General features: G+C 47.7%; 1 protein-coding gene across 1 annotated transcript in view; it reads left to right on the forward strand.

The window, feature by feature from the left end:
• The window catches only part of plxna1b (plexin A1b), a 142,393-nt gene that overhangs the window by 86,277 nt on the left and 30,410 nt on the right, over positions 1-25,706 (forward strand). The window contains 6 exon segments of the mRNA XM_084463656.1: positions 1,285-1,485; positions 13,503-13,599; positions 15,770-15,960; positions 23,436-23,448; positions 23,451-23,527; positions 23,529-23,587. Coding sequence (XP_084319782.1) covers positions 1,285-1,485; positions 13,503-13,599; positions 15,770-15,960; positions 23,436-23,448; positions 23,451-23,527; positions 23,529-23,587 — 638 coding nt within the window.

Consider the following 25,706-nt stretch of genomic DNA (forward strand, 5'->3'; position numbering starts at 1 on the left):
ACCTGCTCCTCTGGTACCGCTGTACCGCCTCCTTACTGCTGCGTACTCCATGTTGTTCCTAGAAGCTTGAATTGTGTCAGGGCCGTCGGCCCTGTGGCGGTACCGGTGTTGCACGAGTTGCATGCGCCCCCCCCCCTAATTCATAATTGAATGGCATGGCATTTGTTTATAGCAGCCTTTGTTATCTGTGTTTTCCCCCTCATGCCTTGGAGATTGCACCGTGGCCAAATTGAACATAAACTCTCTGTGCTGACCTCATTTATTATAAAGTGCGCACGCACACACACCCAGACACCCGACCAGGATACTCCTTTATAATATCAATGCAGAAATTGTACGCTTTGCTTTTAAATTAACACAGACACACACACACACACACACACACGCTCTCATACTCTTTATTCCACCAATTTCTAACTCAGACAAACACTCCAGGGCGGAGGAATTAGCAGATGGGCCTGCTTCCAGATGAGCTGGTCAGCCCAACTGACCTCGCCTCACATACATAAAAGCGTAGCTCCGGAGCATATTAACAGGCACACGCCGTCTCCCAGAGCCCCACGCTGTGACATAATACACTGGAGTCCATCTGACTGCCATAACAACGTCGGGCACATCTTATGAGAGCAGTGTTTCGTGAAGTGAGCGGAAACATTGTGTGTGTGTGTGTGTGTGTGTGTGTGTGTGTGGCTCCCCATGCCGAGGCACTCTAGCGCACACTTGGTTTTAGGGGAGTTTAACATATGGTGCAAATCAAACGGGAAGCCTCTGGCACCCCTACTGGACAAAATGCAGTACTGCAAGTCAATGTCTAGGTGGGGTTTGTGGTGGCTAAATTATGTGACTCATTTCGGCAAGCCTTCTCTCCTTTTCCCTCACACTTAGATATCCTGCTGCAGGATCTTTAGCGGCAGGGTGTTCCATTTTCAGCCGAGAGGTACTGGGTTTGATTCTCTCAAAACTGCTATCTAACCTATCTTAAAAGTGTAAGTGAACCCCCTGTTTCAGCTCGAATTCGAACACTAGGCGAGAGTCCAAGGAAAGAGGGGCTGCATGTTATACTCTTGGCTCTGACCAACGGCTACTTTGATCCTGAATGCCATCACGTATCTGACCTCACTGTTGGTTGCTTGTCATGAAAAAGACCTAACGTCCAACTCTTTTTTTGTTTTATCATACTTTCATCCATTCTCCACCGATTCCGAACGTAGCAACACGATGAACGACAATCAACCCTAACCTTGTGCGCCCCCCCCCCCCCCCCCTCTCTCTCTCCTCCCCCAGGACTGCCCCCAGATTCTGCCATCCACCCAGATCTACATCCCGGTGGGTGTGACCAAGCCCATCACCCTGGCCGCCAAGAACCTGCCCCAGCCTCAGTCGGGCCAGAAGAACTACGAGTGTGTCTTCCACATCCAGGGGGAGACGTACAGCGTCACCGCCCTGCGCTTCAACAGCACCTCCATCCAGTGCCAGAAGACCTCGGTGAGTCTGGGAGGTGGGAGGAGGTGGGAGGGAACCCGTTGAGAATGGGATAAGCAATCAGCCTTTTTATCGTGGTGGGGGGGGGGGGGGGGGTAGGGCAGGTATCACCGTTATCCACGGTCGGCCCGTGGATGTTGACCAGGTGACCAGATGCTGGCCTGGTTCAGAGGGTATTGACTTGTTTAGTTTAAACAGTGGCCCTCCCACCACTGCTAACCTATGGGGGGGGGGGCTAACATGTTAAGCATTGTAGCACATCTCAGCTCCGACCCCAGCCAGGTCACAAGATGACTAGATACAAAACCCCTCCTCTCCCCCACCTCCCGCCATTGACCTCCCAGCTGGCGGTTCTATGTGGACTTCATCCCAGTGACCCTTGCTTGCTCTTTGGTTGCCGTTGATACAGGAGAATAATCACATTCACTTTATGGCCTCCACTGCAAAATTTCAAACAGCTATAATGTGTGGGGATGGATGGTAAAAGGCTGAGGTGGTAATGATGTCATCTATCCGGGTACAACATATGCAGTTGCATACCGTCCTGGGCTCAATGTGTCTATTAATAAGAGACTGGTTGATTGATTTATTGATTTCACAATGGCTCATGGATTGGTTTCTCCCCTGACAACGAAACATTAGCCAATTGTAAGTTAAGTTAAGTTATCCTTTATTGTCCCTTTTTGAGGGAAATTCTTTCTCTGCTTTTGGCCCATCCGGGATTGTGTGTTTATTTAATGTGATTCAAAAGATGTTTATCTTTTGAATATAGTTTTGATGTTAACTGTGGGCCTGCGTTGAGTGCATGTTCTTGCCTCATCTTAGGCTGTGCTTTCTGCAATAAGCAGCCTGTGCTGTTGTTGAGACTGAGTTGGAATGCATTTTCCCTGCTGGTATTTGTTAAATGATTGAAGTTGGCATGAAAAGGCAAATTGAATGGATGTTGCCACTGTAAATTTGTATTCTATCCAACATAGACTCACATATGATGAAGAAAGTAAAAAGGCGCTGAACCACCAAATTATTTATTTATTTTTGTAAATATGATATTGATTTTTGCAGAAGCCAGTCTGCATTATTATTGCGCGTGGGCTGAGTGATGTGGAGATGTGTGCCAGATTAACGACCGCTCATGGACATTTTTCATTTTGTCATAAGGAGGGCAGAGTGTGTATTTTCTCCCAAGGTGTGTAGATCTGCAGTTGGTTCCTAGTTGAGACCTAGATTTATCATGTTTACATCTCAACGGTACACCTCTTTATTTCCATCGGATCTCTCTCTCTGTCTCTCTCTCTGTCTCTCTCTCTATATCTCTGTCTGTCTGTCTGTCTGTCTGTGTCTGTTTCTGTCTGTCTCTTCCTCTCTGTCTCTTCCTCTCTGTCACTCTCACCCTACGTCCGTCTCACTCCATCTCTGTCTCTATTTCTCCCCGTCTTCCCCCTGCGTTTCCTCTCCGGTGCTCATTATCTCGGCTGTTGTGCCCTATATCAAGGTACCTCCCCTCAGACCGCCGCGTCTTGATTGGCATCACCGGCGTTATTGATTCGGCTTTAGATCAGAGTGTACTACATGACATTTTAACATGTCAAACACCGGAGCTATTAAGCCAGAGATTAATAGGGGAGGAAGAAGAGGGGGGGGGGGGGAAAAAAAAGAGCCCGTAGCAATTTTGAACTAATTAGCTTTAACACCTTGAAGCGCTTTAAACACTTTTGGCACGTTTAATATGCAGCATCCCACCAATTGGGGCTGCCACTTTGTCAACCCCTGTCGAAATGGGAAAACGTGTGCCGATGGGATTCTACCCCCATCGGCCAACCAGACGGCTTCTCGTCCTCGCGACGGCATCGGGGGGAAAAACGGGCTGACGCAGACACCCGCGCCGGACGGATAGTCGTTAGGCCGCGGCGCTCGTGAACGGCCAGTTGTTTGTGAACAAAGCGCTAATTAGCTAGGGACCAGCGCTGTTCTCCCTCCGTGGAGATGTCCGTTTGTTATTGACTGTTTATTCTAGCTGCCAGCTAGTGCAGTCGGCTTCTTCTCCCCACCCCACCGTTCCTCACCCCCCCCCCCCCCCCCCCCCACACACAAAAAAAGAACATCTACATTTCTCAGTTTGACGCCCCGGAAGACATGCTAACAGCAATTACCCTTCAGTTGTCAGCACTTAGCCGCTGTTAGCAATTATCCTTCTGGACTTGACCGCGTCGTCATATTTTAATAAGACACGTAGGCTGCATCAGGTCCACACGAGGGCTTGGTTTAGAAATGAGCGAATGGATTAAAAGGTGCCGGCTGCATTAAGTTTCTATTAAAGCGCGTGCCTCGTTCAGGCTTGAACTTACGGTTATAATTGCGTTGCATAAATTATTACACAGAGCCCTTTTTATAGCTCATTACGTGGTATTTCAAAAGAATGAGCATTTCGAATAATGGTGTGTTCATTTATAGATCATCATAACTCTCTGCAACACGGTGCATGTGCACATGCTACCCGTGTTTGTCCCTGCTTGTAGCGTGTGTTCTGGAAACCGCCAAATGAATCATGTGTGAATATGCAGGGGGAAAATAGACTTAAGCCCGTCTGACACACTCTGCAAAGACACGGAGCAGTATTGATAAGTGCTCATCAATGTGTGTGTGTGTGTGTGTGTGTGTGTGTGTGTGTGTGTGTGTGTGTGTGTGTGTGTGTGTGTGTGTGTGTGTGTGTGTGTGTGTGTGTGTGTGTGTGTGTGTGTGCGAACAGACACCCTTTCAAATGCCTTGGGCTATGTATCGTGTGTGAGTCCTTCAGTGCCAATAGCTATCACTGAGAGACTACAGGGGTCCATTCTAATCAATGGTGTAAACACACGGTGTTAATCCCTATTTTAGCCTCTTCTCTCTGATACACACACATAGACTTGGGGTGCAGTGGTGTTGTCCACCATCCCCAGACACTATTTAATGGATATACGACTATAGCATTAGAAAACAACCCCTTTTAAATCACTAGGGACAACACCTTTGCTCAAACGGCTCCAAATGGAGATGGGAGAGGTGAGAGGGTGAGAAAATGGAAGCAAATATTGGAAAGCGAGGGAGACAAAGAGAAACAGAGCGATGAATAGGAAGAGAGGGAGAGAGTGGTCAAGAGAGACGGTGAGCAGGAGAGTAGAGCAAGAGCGTGAGGGAGAGTCAAGAACAAAGGAAAGAAGAGAGGGGTTGTTTTAAGGGACTGAACTCTTTTGACGGAAAAAAAACACATCTCCCCAAGCCCCCAATCCCCCCATTCTGGAATAATGCAATCACAGCCTTCAATGGACCAGATTTGTTTTTTGATTTGTTTCATGAATAACAGAATATCAATGGCTGGCTCATGTTCTATATCCAGTTCCCCACACATTACTCCTTTTACATTGAAAAGCCCATCTCAGTACTCTTGTATAGTATCCCCTGACAGCACAATGTCAATAACCAGCCCTATGTGACACACATGATATATGATACTGTAACATCAGCTCCATGCTAACCTTGTTTGGTATTGGCTGTCCATATCCGCTAATGGGAAAAATAGTGCCCCTATGGTATTCCTATATTGGGTTACTGTACTTGTACTAACTTATTCTAAAGGGGAGGAGGACAAGTGAAAAGAGAATAATTCAGCTGTGCAAGAAATATACAGAATGTGTCTATACATGAAACAAGCAAGACACTCATAAGATCTTAATGGTAGTGCTTGCCTGATATGTTAACCTAGAAACCATTTTTTTGACACTTAGACATAGAGTCAACAGACAAGCTTGCATCAGTCTTACAGCAAAACCAACAAGTACATCAACTCAACTAAACCGAATGCTTTTCACATTGAAAAGCTCGGTCTAAAATAATTGATGTTGACGCAATTTCTGCAATGTGTACCACAATCCACAAACACATTTTTTTTTATTGCGATTTAATTTTGTCCGATGTTGTATATGACGCAAATTCAACAATCCCCCCCCCCCCCCCCCCCCTCAACAATTCGGCACCTGCCCTTCAAAACTCCTGTGCACGTCCCTGTATGTGCCCCTCTAACACTAAAGCCGGCCCCATCCCGGCCCCCCCATTAAAACTGGTCTAGAACTGCCACTGCTTGTTGCAAACTAGATCGCTGCAGCCAGCTGAGCCAGCCATGCTCTGGTTTAGCTGGGGGATTCACTCAAAACTCATAGCAAGACTACGCATATTACTCAATGATAAATATGTGTATCTCCTTTAGGTCCGGTTCAAACTGTTGAACAAGAGTTCAAGGCCTCTCGATTCCATTTTATTCTTTCCAGTCGTTGCTTTGAAGGAGTTTCCCCTTACCCTGTAATAGATAATCTCATCTCATCTCACTTTCCTTCACACAGATTCATTCAGACTCCAGACATTCACACAGTTGATGTACAAAGTCCAATCTAGGTTGGTTAAAGTGTGGGTAATGTGATCAACTCAGGCAGGCTTTCCCAAGGTCCACCCCAGGATTAAGTGTTGACGAACGAGTAGGCATAGATACGATGAAGAACCTTGACTTTCCCGTTGCCAAATGAACCGATATTACAGCTGACAGCCATGGACTGCCTGCAGTCTGTCTGGCCGTATGGTTGTGGTTAGCAAAGGTCACCCGCTATACCCAAAACAACAGGCTTCCCGATCCCTTCCTTCCTGTTGGCTGACACTGACCAGACATATTCCCGCTGCGATTGCCAATCAGAGGCCGAGGTCGGGGCCAAGGGCCAATTAGATGCAGAGATCTGGTCTTGGAGCGTGCCGTTGAAAGCCAGAAGGTGGAAGAGAGCTAGTAAACACAGATGCACACAAACGCACCACACCCCGAAGACACAGGGACGCCATGCAGCGCAGGTGGGGTGGGGGGGGGGAGCAGAAGACGAGGGAAGGAGGGAGAGAGGGGGACAGGGAGGGAGGGTGGTGGGAAGGGAGGGAGGGAGGGAGGGGGATAAAAAGTGTGAGAGTGACTGATTGGACGCAGCTGGGAGCTATTTTACAACCTACAGCAAGAAAGAAAAACCTGAAGGGAGAAAAAACTGAGTTTACTTTTCGTCTTTTTCTTTCAATCTGGACATTTTGCGCGTTGTGTTCTCTCGCTCTCTCTCTCTCTCTCTCTCTCTCTCTCTTCCCCCCCCCCCCCCCCCCCCCCCCCCACCTCCGTCCCTTTCCTCTGTGCTCAACTATTCCGTCTCTCCCATCCATATTCCCCCCTCCTATATATTCCTCTTTTCCTCTCCCTCCATGGCGGACGGGAATGAGAGTGGACAGATAATATCAGCGCGAGCCTTACACCATTACCTTCTGTCTGATAAACCAGTTGGCCACTCCATCAGCCCCACCCCTCCTTCCCCCCACTACCCGTCCTCTCCCATCCCCTCCGTCCCTCCTTTCCAAAGGTGGGGAGAGAGAAAAATAGATGCCAAGGCAGGAGAAATCTAGTCTGGTACAGGACAGAAGAGTCTTTTTCTTCTGTGTGTGTGTGTGTGTGTGTGTGTGTGTGTGTGTGTGTGTGTGTGTGTGTGTGTGTGTGTGTGTGTGTGTGTGTGTGTGTGTGTGTGTGTGTGTGTGTGTGTGTGTGTGTGTGTGTGTGTGTGTGCGTGCGTGTCTCCAGCAGCTGTTTGATAAGGCCTAGATGGGCTGTATCAGGGGTCCTGATGGCATCCAATTAAGGCAGATAAAATGATGATGAATTGCAGTCGGCTCCGGAGATGGACGCTTGTTTGTGTGTGTATATGTGTGTGTACATAATGCACCGGCAAGATTAAGCGCATGCACACACAGACACACAACTGACAGACACAAACGCAATTACAGGAAAGCAAGGAAGCAAGTTAGTGAGTTCATGTGGATGAGAGGCATATTCAGAGAATAAACAGAGATTGTGTGTGTGTGTGTGTGTGTGTGCGTGTGCGTGTGCGCGCGCACGCGCACACGCACACAGGCATTCATGCCTGCATGTGTATGTGAAAAAGTTATAGAGAGGTGAGGTTATAATGAGAGCATGTGGAGATGGAAGATTCAGTGAAGGGATAGAGGGAGAGACGGTGTTTTGGTGTTTTTTTTTTCAGAACAGTCGGGTGCCCTTACCGGGTCTACAGGAGGGAGGGGTTATTACATGCCACCTATCTACTGCCGTCCGGGCCACTGTTTGTGTGTGTGTGTGTGTGTGTGTGTGTTCTTCAGACAGTGTGGCGCAACTGTGACGTTTACAAAAAAATAAACTATGTTCCGGGTTGCTATTGACTTTGTAAAACTTTTTAAATAGTTGGAGTTTTTTCTTTTTACTCACCACCCAGGACTTATCTAAGCTGACTTAAAACCAAATTAGATAAAAAATAAATAAATAAATTCAACTTGGCCTTGAGAGGTACCTGAAACACACACACACACACACACACACACACACACACACACACACACACACACACGGACGTGCGGGGGTCCGTGTGGTGGTGGAGACAGGGCTAATGAGGGGCTGGCTGATGGGCGGTATTGCAGTGGGTGCAGTGGAGCGTGGTACGGTCTGGTCTGGCATAGCCTGGCACAGTTTAATGAGATATAAACACTAGAGCTGCCACCGCAGTCAGCCACCACACACACTGACAACGCTTTTTAATTGGCCCGCCAGCTCTCTGTGTATATGTGAATATGAGTGTGTGTTTGGTGAATATGTTTTGGTGTGTGTGTGTGTGAGAATATGTTTTGGTGTGTGTGGGCCGGTACAGTCCTGTGTGGCCTGGCCATTAACCGACTGACTTGTTGTGGATATATTCCCTCCCTCATGTCTGCCCTTACTCATCTCTCTCAGGCAGACACAACAGGGCATATCTAGTGCTCTACACTGCAATCCCTAGTCTCTCTGTCCATTTATCGCTGTCCCTCTCTCTCTCTCTCGCTCTCAATCTCACCATCTCTGTCTGTCTGTCGGTTGGTTTGTCTCCGCCTTTCTCTCACTCTCTCTCTTTCCTCTCTTTCTCCGTTTCTCTCTTCCGCTTTCTCTCTCCCCCTCACCTTTCTCTCTCTGTCTGCCTCTCCCCCACAGACAGGTGAAGACCATCTCTCCCACGCTCTAGTTTCTGCCTAATAAGAATTAATTGGAGTCCTACAAATCAGCATATGGCAGTATCTCTGTCCCCCTTCAATCCTCCCTTCCCTCCCCACACTAGTCACACCATTCTCTTTCTTTCTTTCTTTCTTTCTTTTCCCCACTATCTTTAGATCCTGCTCTGAGTTTTGCTCCTATGCCCCATCTGTTGGTCCTCTGCTCATTCTCCCCTTGGGCTTGCTTGTGTCTCTTTACCATTTTCTCTCTCTGTCTGGAAATACTAGCAGGAGAAGGATTTAGGTGTGTGTGTGTGCAGGAAGGGGTTGTGTGTGGATGTGTGTCCGGGGACATTTGTGGTAATGGCAAAAAAAAAAAAAAAATCTGCCTTTCGTACACGTTGAGGTCCAGCAGGCTTAGACTAGCTTAATGTGTAGGCTAAAAAATAGGAAACATTGGCTATGGCAGCATTATTTTTTTCCCATAAGCCAGCGCTTTTTCCCCCCTTCCTCTCTTATTTTGATGGTTGAAAAATTAATGTGTGTGTGTGTGTGTGTGTGTGTGTGTGTTGTTTGGCCGATAAGCTGGGTAACTGGGTCTGGCCCTGCACAATCCTGTTAGCATTAGCGATTAGCGCCATCTAACGGACCACTATTATGATTGGTGGGTAATTCCCTGACCTCACACACACACACACACACACACTCCCACAAACACACACACACACACACACACACACACCTACCCAAACATACATACTTACCAGCTATAGTGGGAGGATTACCACTTGATCCTTGATTAGGAGCCTATATCTGCCTCTAAGTTGTGTGTGTGTGTGGGGGGGGGGGGGGGGGGGGCTTATGGGGACTGTATGTATACTGACATCATCGAAAAAGCTCAACTTTTCTCTGCAGTCTTCTGTCCCGGGCCCCTCAGCGCGCGGTCGGACACAGCCCGTCTCTCTGTGTGACTTATCCAGATGGAGGGAGGGAAGAAGAGGGGGGAAAGAATATAGTGTGTGTGTTGTATTGTTGGAACATAATTTGTAACACCTGTCATGGTCATCTTGAGAGAGAGAGGGAGAGGAGGAGGAGAGGGAGGGAGAGAGAGAGAGAGAGAGGGAGGGTGAGAGACAGAGAGACAGAGAGACAGAGAGAGATAGACAGACAGAGAGAGAGGGAGAGAGAGATAGACTGAGAGAGAGGGACAGAAATTCTCGTCCGGCCCATCCCAGGTAGGCCCGCCCCCAGCCAGTTTGCTATTTTTAGCCGATGTGGGCGCTGAGTGTGCGTCCCACTTCAAGATGACTAATTATTGGGTGGTGACCCCCACATAAGGTACCCCTTGTTCCCCGCTCACCCCCCGCAAACACTCCTCTCTCCACACTCTATCCCCTCATCACCACCACTGATAGCCCAGCTGTGTAGTTAACCGTGTGTGTGTGTGTGTGTGTGCGTGTGCGTGTGCGCGTGTGTGTGTGCAAATAATCACTTTATACCACTAATGTGTGTGTGTTTGTATGCGTGTGTTCCCTGGACGCGCTTGCCTTGTGTAACGAGGCCAGTGGGCTATGAAAGTTTAATAAGGGAGCAATGAGAGTAGATGGGTTTTGGGATCATAAACCCAACCTGTCTACCCTCCCCCCTTCCTCACACACACACACACATATACACACATACACACACACACACTTTTGCGTCGCCATTTACGCACATTATGACACGCACAACTAAACTAAATATTCATGGTCGTGTTGTGTGTGAGAAGTCCCAGTATTTCTCACTGCCCTGGCCCCCAGTGTGTTAATCTTTATGGTCCCAGCTCTGTGTGTGTGTGTGTGTGTGTGTGTGTGTGTGTGTGTGTGTGTGTGTGTGTGTGTGTGTGTGTGTGTGTGTGTGTGTGTGTGTGTGTGTGTGTGTGTGTGTGTGTGTGTGTGAGATTTCCCTGCATGTCGTGAGCCAGGGCACTCCTTGTCTGGTTCCCTGGCTGACTGGGTGGTCTGTGGGTCTGGGAGAGAGCGGTACAGAGATGGGAGGGAGCAGAGGTTAAGAGTGCATATGTGCCGTGCACAAGTCAATATAACTGTCCCTGAGGCAATATATGTAACCTTGCTGTTGTTAAGAAACCACCTCTTTTTCCGTATGGACTTCAGACACACGGCATGTAGAAATTATATGCATGTATTGGAACACACATAAATATTAATATGTTTACACATCCAGGAGCATATGCACAGCTCTGGGTGTGATTCCTATTTTGAAAAGGCTGCTCGGCTTTCCCTGTGCGATGGTTACCAGGGATGTTCAGTATTATTAAGAAATCAAATGGAGCGTTGAAAGGGATGAGAGAGGAGAACATAACTCAACTATAGAGAGGAGGGAGAGAGAGAGGGAGAGAGGGTGAAAAGGAAGAGAGGAGAACATAATGCAACGCTAGAGGAGGGAGGCAAAAGCGTGCGCGTGCAAGAGAGAGAGAGAGAGAGAGAGAGGGGGAGAGAGAGAGAAAGGGTGACGGGGAAGAGAGACAAGAATATAACGCAACACTAGAAGATAGAATAAGCAAGAGAGACAGGCAGGCAGGGAGTGTTCGGGTCAAGTCAGACGTGTCAAAGAAATTGAAAACGCCAATTTCACTTTAGCGTCCTGCAGCTCAGCTGCCTTATAGCCTGGCTCCCAGCCCGTCATACCACGTGTGAACGGACGGTGTCCGCATCATCACCTGAGCATCTTATCTACCGTGCCACACTATGCCACGTCTCCCCCCTCTCCCTCCATTTCCTCCTTGTCCCGCTGCCTCCTCCTCCTCGTCTCTCATTCTCTATCTCCCACTTCTGTTTTTATTTTATTTTTTTCCCTACTCCTTTGGCTTTGAGCGTAGCTCATTTGTTATTGTTGTTTTTTTCTCGTCATATCGTCTCCAAAACATACATCGGTGGGTTCCCACCATTTCCCTCTCCCTGTTTAAGTAAGTAAAAAGGGTCAATTAGGAGTCTGTATCAGTGGAACGGTTTGTAGTTCAACACTTGCTCCCCTGATGTATTTACTCACTGGCCACTAGGGTTGGGAATCTAGTGTGTCCCCCAGCTTGTGGAATGAGTGAGAGTTACCTGTTCAATAAGTAATGGCCCCTGAATCAGTAAGAGCACTGAAACACAGGGAGAAGCAAACATTAGGGATCGACCACAAAGTAAGTAAGTAAGTAAAGGCTGCAAATAAGTGAAGTCCTCCGTGGGAAGTCTTAAGACAGGCGCCACAAATTGGATATTGACCTATGCACCGCAATAGGTCTAAAATCGGCCCATCAGAGGATACATTACAAAAGCATGAAATCAATCAGCCAATCACACATCGACCCGTTTCACCACATTGTTCTCTCATTGGCAAGGCCCATTTTGGATTTCTTATCCCCCCCTCTCCCTTTTTCTTATCTCTATATGAATGTGCCCACTGTCCACCAACAATGGGACGAGTCCCCCAGTGGAACTGAGTGTGAGGGTCTGATGGTCACGGCTCCCGACCGCAGCAGGCTCCACCGTGGCTGGGCAGGCAGCCCCGGGCTCCGGGCTCTTTCACTCCGGCTTTATCGTTTCTCTTCTGGAGGGAGGGAGGGGGGACGGAGCGGGGAGGGTGGGGGTGAACAGTCTCCCACCCTCCCCTGCTATCCATCACCCCAAGGCCATCTGAGATAGCGGCCGCGATACCGACCGCTACCAGTGCTAGTGAGAGTTAGTGGGCAGTGTTTGATCGACAGGGGGAGTTAAGGGGTAGCACGGCCTATTATCCCTCAGCCGTCACTTCCAATAGGATCGCGGCAGGCGTAGGGAAGGAGGCGGGCACAGCGGTCTCACTACCATCCGGGGGCTGTTTGGTGTCACATTGAGGGACAGAGAAATGCAGAGGGAGGGATCATGTCTGGCCATGAGTGTGTTTAGGATGTGGCTTTATTTAATATAATGTATGTTAATTTATGACCCGCCGAGGGACTGCAGTCCCTCCCTATCCTCTGAATAGCTCTGACATTTACATAAATGTTTATTAACATTGGTCGGTCACAGTCAAATCAACTTATTTTCAGAATGTTAAAATACAAAACAATATTACACATATTTCATTTAAGAAATGTGTCCATATTTAATTGACAGCCATTGTTTTTCGCATTGTGTTTATGACTAGGGAATAAACGTGTATTTAAACATATAACCACAAAGTATGGGTATATGTGTATACGGAGTGAATGAAACATGTACTGAGGCAGTCTGATGCAGAATGCCGCACTTCCTCTGTGATTAAAAAGGGATACGAGGGAGGATTCTCACGTGAGTCGTGTCTCTCTAAATCACACGTCGTTGCCCCCCTCTCACCTCACAGTCTCTCAACCCGTTTAGAGGGAATTCCACCAAGAAGATTCAAACGGATTACACAGACGGTGACTCAATTACATTTCAACTCTTATTAGTTTGCGGTGCAAAAAAATGAAATTAGACTAGAATATTATTATCTCACCAGCTGTATATTGCGCTTTGCATTTGTCTCTCGGCTGGAGTGAGTGAGTGAGTCACACACAGTGGAGCGATGCTGCTGATCTGTTTTAATCTCTTTCTGGCAACACAACACTGGCTTGTGCCCGGTGTTAAAATCACAATATATATCGTCTTGCTCATCACTCACCTTTTATGTCCGTTTAACTTCCACCAGGGCCCTAGGCTGTTTTGTTACTGCCTTGTGCTTTCCTCAAATTTCTGTCAAAGTATACTTCTTTATCTTTATCTGTGTATTCCCCCAGTGATAATCTGACCCTGTCTTGCTGGCGGGTTTAATGCAGTGCTCTACCAATGGAGCTGAACAGGAAAAAATTGTATTGTTAGATTTAATATTGTGTTTTGGTTGTTGTTTCTGCATTTAAAAAGTTGCAAACGAAATCCTGCCTTAAATAGTTTTAACCTGGTGTTGTCTCCTTTTGGTTTCAGTATACCTATGAGGGCAATGACATCAGCGACCTACCGGTGGATCTGTCCGTGGTGTGGAACAACAACTTTGTCATCGACAACCCCTACAACATCAAAGGTAAGCCAAGCCCTCAAACATGCCCCAAAAAGGTTCACGGTTAAATTGGCTACTCGTGCTATTTGCGCCTGTCGTAATAATATAATATAATTCAACCATATATAATTAACCCTAACAAGCTAATCAGAGAAGGAAAACGTCAAACGTCATCATAATTTTATTGATGACATCCTTCTATCTACGACTCCCCTTTTCCTGTTGTACACTTTCCCGGTAATCTGATCAACGTTAAACATCCATTCTGACTGCAATATGTTTGGGTTTGGGTTTTCCTGGCTCTAAAAGCTTTGTTGCCGAACATGCAGCACTTGAGTGTTGTAGCGCCTGGTCGCTGGTTTCCTACCGCATAGTGAATCCGTTCCAGCGTGACCAGAGGCCCTCCGCCAGCTCCTAACTCCACTATTGATATTCTTGTGTCCGTGGGCAGCACAAACTACTTTGAGCAAATGGTGTGTGAAGCTTCACACATTTAAAACGCTCATTGAAATGCTTGACATGCTGCTGCTCATAGCCCCACAAACCTGCATGCAGAAAATAATCGAACAAATATATTTTTGTTTCGTCAACTCCAGCTACGACTTTGTTTTTCATGTTTTGGAGTTGTGATGAGTTTTGTTCATAATATAATAGTGAATATCAGACAATGTACACGATTTAACCCACCATTGTGAGGAGCCGTACTATATACGTGTACAATGTGTGGCCCAGTCAGTGTGCGTCTTTTTCACAGGCCTACACATGCACCCAGACAAAAGGCCCCTGTGCATAATGATTAAACACGATCACAGAGTGCAAGTGAGAACAATAGTGGAGTTCCTTTTGGTTATAATTACTTGTTAGAGTCTGTATAGTCCTTGGCTTATAATTATTGTCATCACTGCAGCGCAGTGGGGAAGCCGAGATGCTATTCTTTATTTTTGTGAGACGGGATAGCATCCCCGAGCACTAGCTGTAGTCTCTCTCACACACACACACACACACACACACACACACACACACACACACACACACACACACACACACACACACACACACACACACACACACACACACACACACACACACACACACACACACACACACACACACACACACACACACACACACACACACACACACGACAGACAGACACAGACAATAAGTCCTCCTTCAGTACATCAGTACAACCATGGTGGCTTTATAGTGACCATGGTACAGAGTTGGCCTGGGTTATTATTATACGCCACTTTTGTTCCTACCAGTGTGTGTAGTTATAATGTCGAATAATGATTGACAGTTTCCTCTTCTGTAATGTAGTTAACTGTTGGAGTGGTTGTCTGATATGGAGGAAAAAATCTGCTTCAGTAAGCAGCGGTCGATGACTGAAGTATCCAGGGGTAAAAAAATCATTCAAGTAAACGTAATCCTTTATCCTCATAATTAACATCTACAACATCAGATGTTTTAAAGATTTGAGTGTCTCAGTATTCATAGACACAAACAGAAGACGGTCAGAAGCGCACATCTACGCCAGCGTCCTTGACGTGAAAGCCTGCACGGCCTCCCATCACCACAGCAGCAGCGTGCATCACTTACACTTCGTGTCCATCATTACCTCTACTGTTAATCTCCTGATGCTCTTCCCAGCCCTGACTGTGTCCACCCCGTCACTCCCTCCCATATCTCCTAATCACCGCCATCGTCGGGGTGGAGTTCAAGCGGTGTGCGTGCCGGTTTTAAACAGCGATATGTTAATGTGATTAGAGCGCAAACATTTAGAGGCTCGTAATTGGCGCGTCGGGTTAGCTTTAAGAGCTAGCGCCATGACCAATGGGATTTGAGGATGGGGGCTGGGGTTGGGGGGGGGGGGGGGGAATGGGGCTGGGGGGATGTATAGGAAGGTCGGGTTCTGCTTTGTAGTCTTGACTGCTCCCCTCCTGCGGATTAGCTCTCGGGATCATCTTTGTGCCGTGGCCACTGAGGAAGCTTGATCACCCGAGGGTTTAGCCTGTTGGATTTTATTTTAGTTTGGTTTCTCAGTGTTGACTCTGCGTGCAGATCATCAGTAATGTTGGAGGCAAACTTTAAAGAAAGAAAGAATAATCTGTTTTTCATCCGTTCAACTCTCTCTCTCTCTCTCTCTCTCTCTCTCTCTCTCTCTCTCTCTCTCTCTGTCTTTAACTCCCCCCAGCCCATCTGTACAAGTGCCCAGCGATGCGGGACAGTTGTGGGATGTGTCTGAAGGCCGACCCCAGGTTCGAATGCGGCTGGTGCGTCCAGGAGAAAAAGTGCTCTCTCCGTCAGGAGTGCGCTCCGGCTGAGAGCAGCTGGATGCACGCCACCACCAGCAACAGCCGCTGCGCTCACCCCAAGATCATCAAGGTAACGCATTTGATCTGGTCATATCCATGATCACATACACATACATACACATGTACTGTGACTCAGTCGAAACCCCAGGCCGCACAAAAGGTTGTTTAGTTACTTTGTTAGTCAAAGACTAACAGTGAAGGTTAAATAATGACACACACCCACACACCCAAGGAGCTTACCCAGTCTAGTAATTGTTTTATTGATCGATCTGCACTCTCAGATGATGTGTTTATATGATGCATTACATTGCCAGTTCCCCATCATCAACCTCCGCAGCTCATCACATAATAAACTCACAAATAGGAACACACACACGCGGGTACACACACACACACTCTTGAAAAGGGTCAGCTGCAAAGTCTTTATGTATTTTGTGTCTCCTATTGGCGATCAGTGCTGTATTGTTTTGTTGGTCGCTTCTTGGTCTGACTGAATGAAGGATGGAGAGAAAGAAAGAGAGATAGTGTGAAGAAGGGAGGATATGAGAGAAAGAGAGAGAGAGAGAGAGAGAGAGAGAGAGAGAGAGAGATAGAGAAACGAAGAGGAAGAGAGAGAGAGAGGGTGGCGGGGGGGGCAGACAAGTTGGGGGCTGTCACAGTGACTGCAGAAGCCTCACAGATGGGCCAGCCAGGAGGGGGCAGGGCACACTCTCCATGACTGAACACACTGACATAATGAGAGATGATGTCCAGGACACACACACACACGCGCGCTGACACGCTGACACACACTGACAAACACACACGCACCCACCCACCCAAACACACACACACACACACACACACACACACACACACACACACACACACACACACCCGCTCTCTTAGAGTAGGCTTATCATGCTCTGTGCACCAGGTGTGTGTATGTGCTTGTGTGTGTGTACGTGTAGTGGATGAAGTAATTTGGACTGTGATAATTGTGTTTTGTGGTGTGTGTTTATCCTGTCTGGATGTCCGCGAAAGTTCTGCAGGCACAAAGTAGCTGTGTCTGTGTGTGTGTGGGGGTATGTTTGTCAGTGTTGGGCTGGGCCCTGACAGCCTGGGCGTGTCGAGTTGTCTAAACGGCATGGCGAGTCCATCTGTTGTGCCGGTTGCTGTGGAGGTGGTCCTGGTTTGACTGTGACCCGAGTCACTGTCCCTACAGCCCACCACTGTGACTGACAAAGATGGTCACTGTGTGTGTGTGGGTCACACATACGCACAAACACTCACATACACACACTTACACGCTTACACTTACAGAGCCCACACTGAAGTCGCTTCCCTGTGGTGTGTGTGTGTGTGTGCGTGTTGATGTGTGCAACGTTTCAAGGCATACACTCATGTTAGACTCTTGTTCTCCATGCATTTTCACTCACTCACTCGTTCAGCCATCGGCTGCCTTCTTCATGCTCTCTTTCTCTCTCACGGCCTCTTTCTCTCTCTGTCTCTCTATCTGTCTATTTCTCTCTCTCCCTCTCTCTTGCTGATGCATCTGTCCTTTTTCTCTTTCTCTCAATCTCTCCCCTTCCCCTTTTCTTCCTTTTTTTCCCCCGTTTTCACACCTACCTTTCAGCACAACCTCCTTCCGCTCAGCGCTCCTTCATGCAGAATCCGTTACCCAGCTGCAACAGGGTGGTGCAAGGCTCCCTTGACGGTGTATAATCACGATTCTACAGAGAGAGTCCCAATTTTCCTGATTTGAGACGAGTGTGAAATATATGTGCAGTATTTAATGTGTTCACGCTTTTTGTATTTTTTCCTTTTTTCTAAAGAGTCAGTGCGTGTCTTGTCTTGTTGCCCCTGGTACATATTCCCAACGATGCAGGGTTATACACTCTGAATACTTAATGGAGATATTGGATAATTGGGGCACTGGCACATAGATAAATCCAGCAGCTAATGCGTCTATCCTTTTTCTCTTCTCTCTCTTGCTCACGCACTCTCTCTCTCTCTCTCCCCCTTCATGCTTCTCTCGCTCGATCCGCTCTGTTATCTTGTTGAAACAAGCGTGTGAGGCAATTGGGGTTTTTGTGTGTGTCCTGTTTGTGCACATGTATGATGATGGTAGGAGGTGGATGTGTGTGGCAGTGGGAAAAAATGGCATGTGTGTGACAGTCTGTGTAGAAGAGTTAAATCCTTAGCCCGAGGACAAGATGTTGGTGGCAGAGTCAGAAAAGCAGGCAGCTTATACAGCAGAGCTTCTGAGCCAGTGTGAAGAACACATGATGGAAGAGGAGAAGCTGAGGGACGGTGTAAAACGTTGTTCTTGTCAAAAAGGGGCAAAGTGAAAGTGACATAGAATCATCACCTCTTCTGTGTCTCCGTCCTAACCCTCTCCCCACCCCCCCCCCCCCCCCGTTCCGACCTCTGACATTTTTGGCGTGCATTCAACCCTGCAATAAGATACGAGACAAAACAATGACAAGCACTCGCACAAAGACAGGAAACCACTGAGTTCTCGGGAAGAGCATAACACCCACCCACCCTAACTCCACCATCACAAATTGAATATTATTCCACTTACAACGCATGTTGGGTCAATCCCTCTTTTCCTCTATTTAAAACCCTATTTCTCCCCAGCCTTATTCCGAGTGCCTTTGTTCGTCTCTGTGGTGAGCTAGTTGCAGCATGGCCATTAGCTAGCGGATTAGCCGCTAATTTTATTTGAATCGGGTAGGCTCACGCTCGACTGGCCAAGTAAAACATTAGCGCAGGGAGCCGCAGACACTTCATGCTTTCTGAACGCAGTGTTGATCCCATTTGTTCTCATGTCCGAGTGTGCCACTGGCTTTTCTTTCCTCCCGGACAACATTCAATAGTGCACAATAATACCAGCTAGCTGCCGTTGTGCGGCTGTCATCAATCCACAAGCCGCTCGCTGTGTGGCAACATAGATATATGTCACCCTGTCTTTAGCCTCTTTCATACCGGTGCTTACAGCGCCGTTCTGGACCAGTCTCATGGGAACGGCGGTTCTATTTTGCTCTATTTCTTTTTTTTCTTTTTTACCGCCTGAGATATTTGATTCACTTCCCCATGACACTGCGAGAGATTCATTAGAAGGCCCATTCACAAACAAGCCATAGGGACCCTGGGGAGTTGACAAAAGAACTTGTGCAATGTGTGTACAAAATGCTCCAGAGCACACAAAGGCGTCCGAGGCAAACGTGTGCACTTGAGTCGTACACAATTACACAATGGCACTGCAGTGAATTTCACAGGCGGCGCACTCACCTCAGACACGCATAGCTCTGCAAATCCATAGTGAGTCTCGCACACACACACACACACACACACACACACACACACACACACACACACACACACAAACACGCACACGCGCACGCACACACTACACACACACACACACAGGAATACAAAAGGCGTAGAAACAAATTAGCTTTGAATTAAATCGAGTATCCTTAAATCGAATACACAGATATGCACAGATACTCACACACACACACATCGCAGTGGCTGTGTCTCCCAGTGTCCTAGCTCTGGCCTTTGCTAGTGCCTTGCCCTCCGTCATCCATCATCTCTGGCTGCCTTCTCCTAGGGGACAGGAAGAGCACTGCAGCTAGCCCTCGGAAACCAATTAAAAATGTTCTGGCTGCCCTGTGTGTCTGTGTGAGAGAGTTTGTGTGTGTGTATGTGTGTAAATGGTCGTGTTTAGTTTGGTTATGTGAGAAATCCTGAGTCTATTGTGTTTGTGGGTGAGAGAGAGAGAGAGAGAGAGAGAGAGAGAGAGAGAGAGTGAGAGAGAGAGAGAGAGATGAGAGAGAGAGAGAGAGAGAGAGAGAGAGAGAGAGAGAGAGAGAGAGAGAGAGAGAGAGAGAGAGAGAGAGAGAGACCATGTCTTGTGTGTGTGGGCATGTGAGGCAGAGAGAGGGAATATGCGTCCAGTCTCTTGGTCTGCACGCTTGCAAAATGCCACTGACTTCTCCCCCATGTATTGTTAAGCTCCAGCATTGGCCTTTGCTGGACATGCTTTGTTAAGCTCTCTCTTCATCTATTCGCTCTCCTTCTCCATCGCTCATTTCCCTGTATTGTATATTTCTCTGTCTTGCTTACTCGCTACACAACAAAATCTCCTCTCCCTCTTTCTGTTTCTCCCTTTCCTTCTTTCCTCCTCCAACCCTGATGTTATCTGTATCCCAGCCCCCCCCCACCCCACCAACCTATTGATGTTAAATGACAACACCTGCTTATTCCATTTTCCCTCTTTCCTAATTAGGCTCAGCGTTCCTAACCTTCTCCATCCATCTCTGTGTCTCCCTCCACTCCTCTTTCTACATATCTCTAAATCTCCCACAGACTTTCTCCATCTCCCTTTTCTTGTTGATCAATCTTTTCTCTCATCCTGTTTACTTTCCTCTCCCTATACATCCCTTTCTCCCTGTCTCACGTTAATTCATTCTCTCCCTCTCTTCATCTCTCTGTTGTGTGCCGGCGGTGGGAGTCATTGCCGGAGCACATATTGACCAGACCGCAGTGCCATTGTGTTCTAGGAACACGCTCCCTTGCTCCTATTGCCGTAAGCGGAGAGGGGGAAAAAAAATAATAATACAACTAGCAATAAACAACTACATTGTGTTCCAGCGCGGCACAGCCGACAGACTGCCGGGTGAAGCCACTTCCTGCCTCCATAAATCTTGCCGTTCTGTGACAGTCAGTATAGGGAAATCTTTTAAATGCGGTATGTAATTTCTTATTCAAAGATTAATGTTCCGGATAAAAAGGGAATCATTGAAATATAACACGACATAATGAACCGCCACTGGCGACCACAATCAGATATAGACCTGGCCTATGTGCTTATTATTATTATTTCCTTTGTTTTGTTTAGACCGTACACATTTTTTGCTGCGGTCCCACTAAACGTCCACGCACTCAGAGGTGGCCCGTATAGAAAGACCTATTTTTTCTTATTGTAACGAAAACACAGTCTACACTGCAGTCGTGGGAACCAGAGCAGCGTAACATTACATGTTGTGGTTGTGTGTGTGTGTGTGTGTGTGTGTTCCAATAGCATGATGTCGTCAGAATGCTCCTGCCCGTATCTGTTTGGCAGAGAAAAGTGTTATGGTTGCACCTCTCAGACATGAGATAGTCATCTCCATCAGTATAAAGTAATAATAATAATAGTCCACCAAGTTCACCTCCTCCACCCCCTCCCCACTCCACTACACATACAACGGCAAACTAATGCAGACCAATTCTCTCCAACCTCCCCCCACCCCATCTTGTCTGTCTGTAAGAAGCCTTTATCCTCTTTTTTCCCAGATCCTCTCTTTTATATCAGAGATAAGGCTCTTTGCTGGCTTCCCATCTGTATCTCATGCCCTTTTTCCATTCCTTCTTTCTCTTATGGTTTCTCTCTCTCTCTCTCTCTCTCTCTCTCTCTCTCTCTCTCTCTCTCTCTCTCTCTCTCTCTCTCTCTCTCTCTCTCTCTCTCTGCCTTGCTCACTGTCTCGCTGTCTTTCATTCTTCCCCTTTAACCACCAGATGCTATCTACACCTGCTCCCGGCTTTCAGCCACAATAGGCCTCAGCCCCCTACCACCCCGGCACATTGGCATACGAGCGAGACGGACAGAGAGAATACAAGAGAAGGAAAGGAGGAAAGAAAGAACGACGAGATGAAAAGAAAGGAGAGTTTAGGCAAGCAGGGCGCTCTGCCACGTCAGGCAGGGGAATAGAGAGCGTGTTTAGGCTGGTGGTTTTTCATCAAGTCGTATTTTTTTTTTTGTTTGCTTTGGTTTGTAGAAGTGGTGGCTGTAGCAGTGGTAGGTGGGGTTTCCAGATAAGGTCCATGTTTGGACAGAGAGAGGGACAGATTTGATTACCGCATCTGAAGATTAGCACTGGCGGCGCCATTATGTGCCACTCTTGCCTTTGTCTCAGCCAAGAAATCTCTATATGCACTCGGGCACATTGATAGAGAGATGGAGGAATCCATAGAGAGAGAAAGAGTTGGACCTGAAAGTGGATAGCGCGGGAGGGAGAGAGGACAGGACAGATAATAGAGGAAAGTAGGCTTGGTTCAAGTAAGGGTCCTTACACTGGTGAATGTTGAGTAGAAAATAATCCATAATTATATTGCTGTGGCATTTCAGCTCTGGCCCTGTACCACACCAGGTACTCACTCATTTTCCATGTGTGTGCATGCGCATTTGTAGACACTGTGACTTTCAATAGCTCCCTCTTCCTCCATGGTGATACTATTAGACCCAGCGTCCCTGCTGTGCTGCCAGGCTGATGGGAGAAAAGTCAAGAAAACAACAAGAATAGGGTCGATTGCCTTGCCTGACCTGGTCACCATTAGACTATGACTGAAAGGGCAGCCGACGGACCCACAAACACATGCGCACCTCACAGAGCCTGGACGCCCGCACACTCGTCAGCGGAGACGAGACTAGCACACCCAGTTACAGTTCTCTGTAGCTCTCCTCACGGTGCACTCGTTTAGCAAGAGGGCCAGAATGAGAGCGTCCTCAACGCAACGCAGTCTCACTCGAGTTGTCAAAAATCGATGCTTGGTCAGGGGCTTTTGGCATTAACTGCTGACGCAAAGGGTGTCCTTGTGCGTCTTCATTCGACGTAGTGGGTTTTTAACTCATTACAATGTAATCCCTCCACGGCGAACAATCCCTAACCCTAACCCTTACCACTACTACCCTAACCCTAACCCAAACCAATACTACCCTAACCGACCGAGTCCAGAAAAGGAGCCCCACTTGCATACATGTGTCAAATGCACTCTCTACCCCACGTTCGTCCTACTCTTCTCATCTCACATCAGCCGATTGGTCCTCCGGTCTCATTCATCTCCTGCCTCCTTTATTGACATTGAGGTCAAAGTGCGACCTCTTACCTCGTTTTCTCTCATGCCCCTTTCCATCTCCCTTCCACCGATCGCATGACCAGGATGAAAAGACCTCGACCACCACCGCTACCACAAACTCCCCCGCAGTCTGTCTCTACCCCTACCACGGCTGCTAATCCAATTAGCCTTGGCGTTAATCATGCTAGTCATGAATGATGAGCGTCAGGGCCATTGTCTGGGCCCTGGGCTAGATGAATGGAGCTGTGATTAGCGACTGGGCTAGCCCGGGGTAGCCATTAGCACCTCAGCACACCTTTCAAGGACCTCCTGAGGGAAGTGGAAGAAGGGGGGAGGTCATTGTTGCGTAGTAATTGTGTTCAGTAGATTAATAGTCACAAGGTTAAATGAGATATTTAAGTGGGTTCTTGATGACGGGTCTGGGATAAGTGCACGATGTGGCAGATTGTTCCTGTTTTTGATTGAGTTGAGCCAGAGTTAATGGATCGCCGGTCATTTGTCATTCCTCTAACCGAGCAGTGCATTGCGTGTTGAATTAGGCAGTACAACGACCCCATATGGCTTTTTCAACTCAGAGTGCAACTACTTTTCTCTTTGACTTTACTAAACTGTTATGCCAAACCAACCCCTCACCATTTGGTTTGACCCTTCTTCCAGCTGTCTCCAGAGACCGGCCGACACAGGGAGGTACCATGTTGACCATCACGGGGGAGAACTTGGGCCTGCATTTCAAGGACATCCAGAACGGCTGTGCGCATCGGCAAGGTGACCTGCATCCCTCAGGAGGACCAGTACATCAGTGCCGAACAGTAGGTTATCCCGACACGGGCTCACAATCTTATGGTATCAGTTTCTTACGTTTGTTTTAGTAACTCTTCAGTCATCCTGTGTGTTTTTGTCATTGTGATACTCTTCATAGTCTTTTGCCGCGTCATGTTTTCCTCAATGTTTCCCTTCCTCCTGCTCCTCACATTTATACCTTTTTGGCTGTTCCCTATAACACTGCAGGTGAAATGGTTCGTATTGGCTGTTCCGACAGCCAATGGCTGGTGGGTTTGGTGTACCCCCACAGTGGCAGCGCCAGACTCTTTTTTCTAATTGTGATGCTGCAACAGCCCTCAGATCACAGCATCACTGTGCAGAATATTAGATAAAATAATGAATCCATTATTAATATAAACAACCTAATAATTAATCACCGTCCTTGTTTTGACTACCAGTTTGTCCCCATTGTTTTCCTTTTCCTGTGAAATTAAAAGTGCTGCAGAGGATAAAAGGGAGAAGGAATGGTGGAGGACACAGCAGGAGATGTCCTCTAAACTCTTGACTCGTGTCTGTGTGCATGTAAACAGACGCTCCCATTGGTTTCCCTATCCAGCACACACGCAATCCGGGCACAATCCGTGTGTTTTGTACCCGCCAGCCTGAAATGGAGGGCACACAATGCAAGTGTGAAGGCTTGACAGGAGTGGAGGGCCCACTGGTCTCCCAGCTGTCCCAGTGAAACATTAAGTCAATGGGGTTCACATGCCCATAGATCAGACAAATTGATTCTCATGGCACTGCCTAACTCTAGGCCCTCAGATGGCAGTCATGGCAAAAAGTCACAAAACCAAGTGGGAAAAGGAATAAAGTGCCCCATAAGACGGGATGCCCCTATCGGAATGGGGGGTATAATACATGACAGGTGTGCGGTAGGCGTGGAGTCCACACTAGGAGACAAAACAGCCGGGTCTGGATCCCTCTCCCCCAACTCCCCCCAGAAAGACAGAAATACCAATATGTCTTTCCCATTTGCCACCGGTGTGCGTTACCCTATGGTGACTTAAGCAAGCGGTGATCCTTTTTTTGAAATGTACACAAAACCGAAAGTAGCAATCATTTTACCTGGCGACACTGCTCTGGCTGCCAAGAGGAAGAGGAGCAGGGGAGCAGGAGAAGGTGGGGGGGGTACCAGGGCTTGGGGATGAGGTGGGCGTGGGGGGGGGGGAGAGAGCTGTCGTGGTTATTAAAGTGATGTCAGCTCTGCGGTGCATTAATGGACTGATTGCTGGCGTCATTTGCCCACGACCTCTTCAAAACCATAACAGGGGAGGGGGACGACGCAGGGGCTGTTCAAAGTGACAGCACGGGTTCAAGGGTCAACTATCAGGCAGGCTGGGGTTGGTTGGCTGGTATAAACGTAGTGTTGGATAGGCCTGCACAGTGTATATAAGCTGCCCGAGCTGCCTCTCTCTCATTTTGTATTTTTCCCCTCTTTCACTTAAACAAATCTCAGCTCCTTATAAAGGGTATGGTAACTCCTCCACCAGCAGCCCAAGCAACCATTACAGTTCTCAACAGAACAGTCCCTGTTGTTTGTTCATTTCCTGATTCAGGGTGACTATTAACCAAACATCTAAAAGCTGGATTTGCGTGGGTTGCTTTTCCGCACTTTAACTCCCGACAGTCGAACTATCTGTCTCCATCAGTCGGATGCCGTCGAACTGTGGCATTCAGAGGGCAAACCAAAAACACAAGAAACAAATGATATACGTAAAGGAAATAAGTGTTTAATCTCCTTTTTTAAACAGTTAACATTTTCAACAGTTTCTAACCCCCCGCCCCCGTCACCATATGTTGTTTCTTTCTTACTAATTACACCACAATTACGTAAATGAGCGAGCGGTAATTTGAAGCTTCGCCGTGCTTTCAAATAGACTATGAATAATCAGTTGCTTCCTGACAGGAGCCTCCGTCCACCCATAAACCGGCGTCTCCGCACAGCCTCCCACCCCTTATCTGTTCCATAAGCACGCCGTGCCAGGGAGAGGGGGAGGGGAGAGGGAGAAGGGGGGGGGTGGGGGGGTCCGGCTCTCTTATTACCAGGGCCCTCACACTCAGCGGGCGGTCCTCTGAATAAATGGGCAGCGGGGAGAAAAATTACAC

The sequence above is a fragment of the Micromesistius poutassou genome (assembly GCF_964030765.1).
Source record: "Micromesistius poutassou genome assembly, chromosome: 2".
Taxonomy (NCBI): domain Eukaryota; kingdom Metazoa; phylum Chordata; class Actinopteri; order Gadiformes; family Gadidae; genus Micromesistius; species Micromesistius poutassou.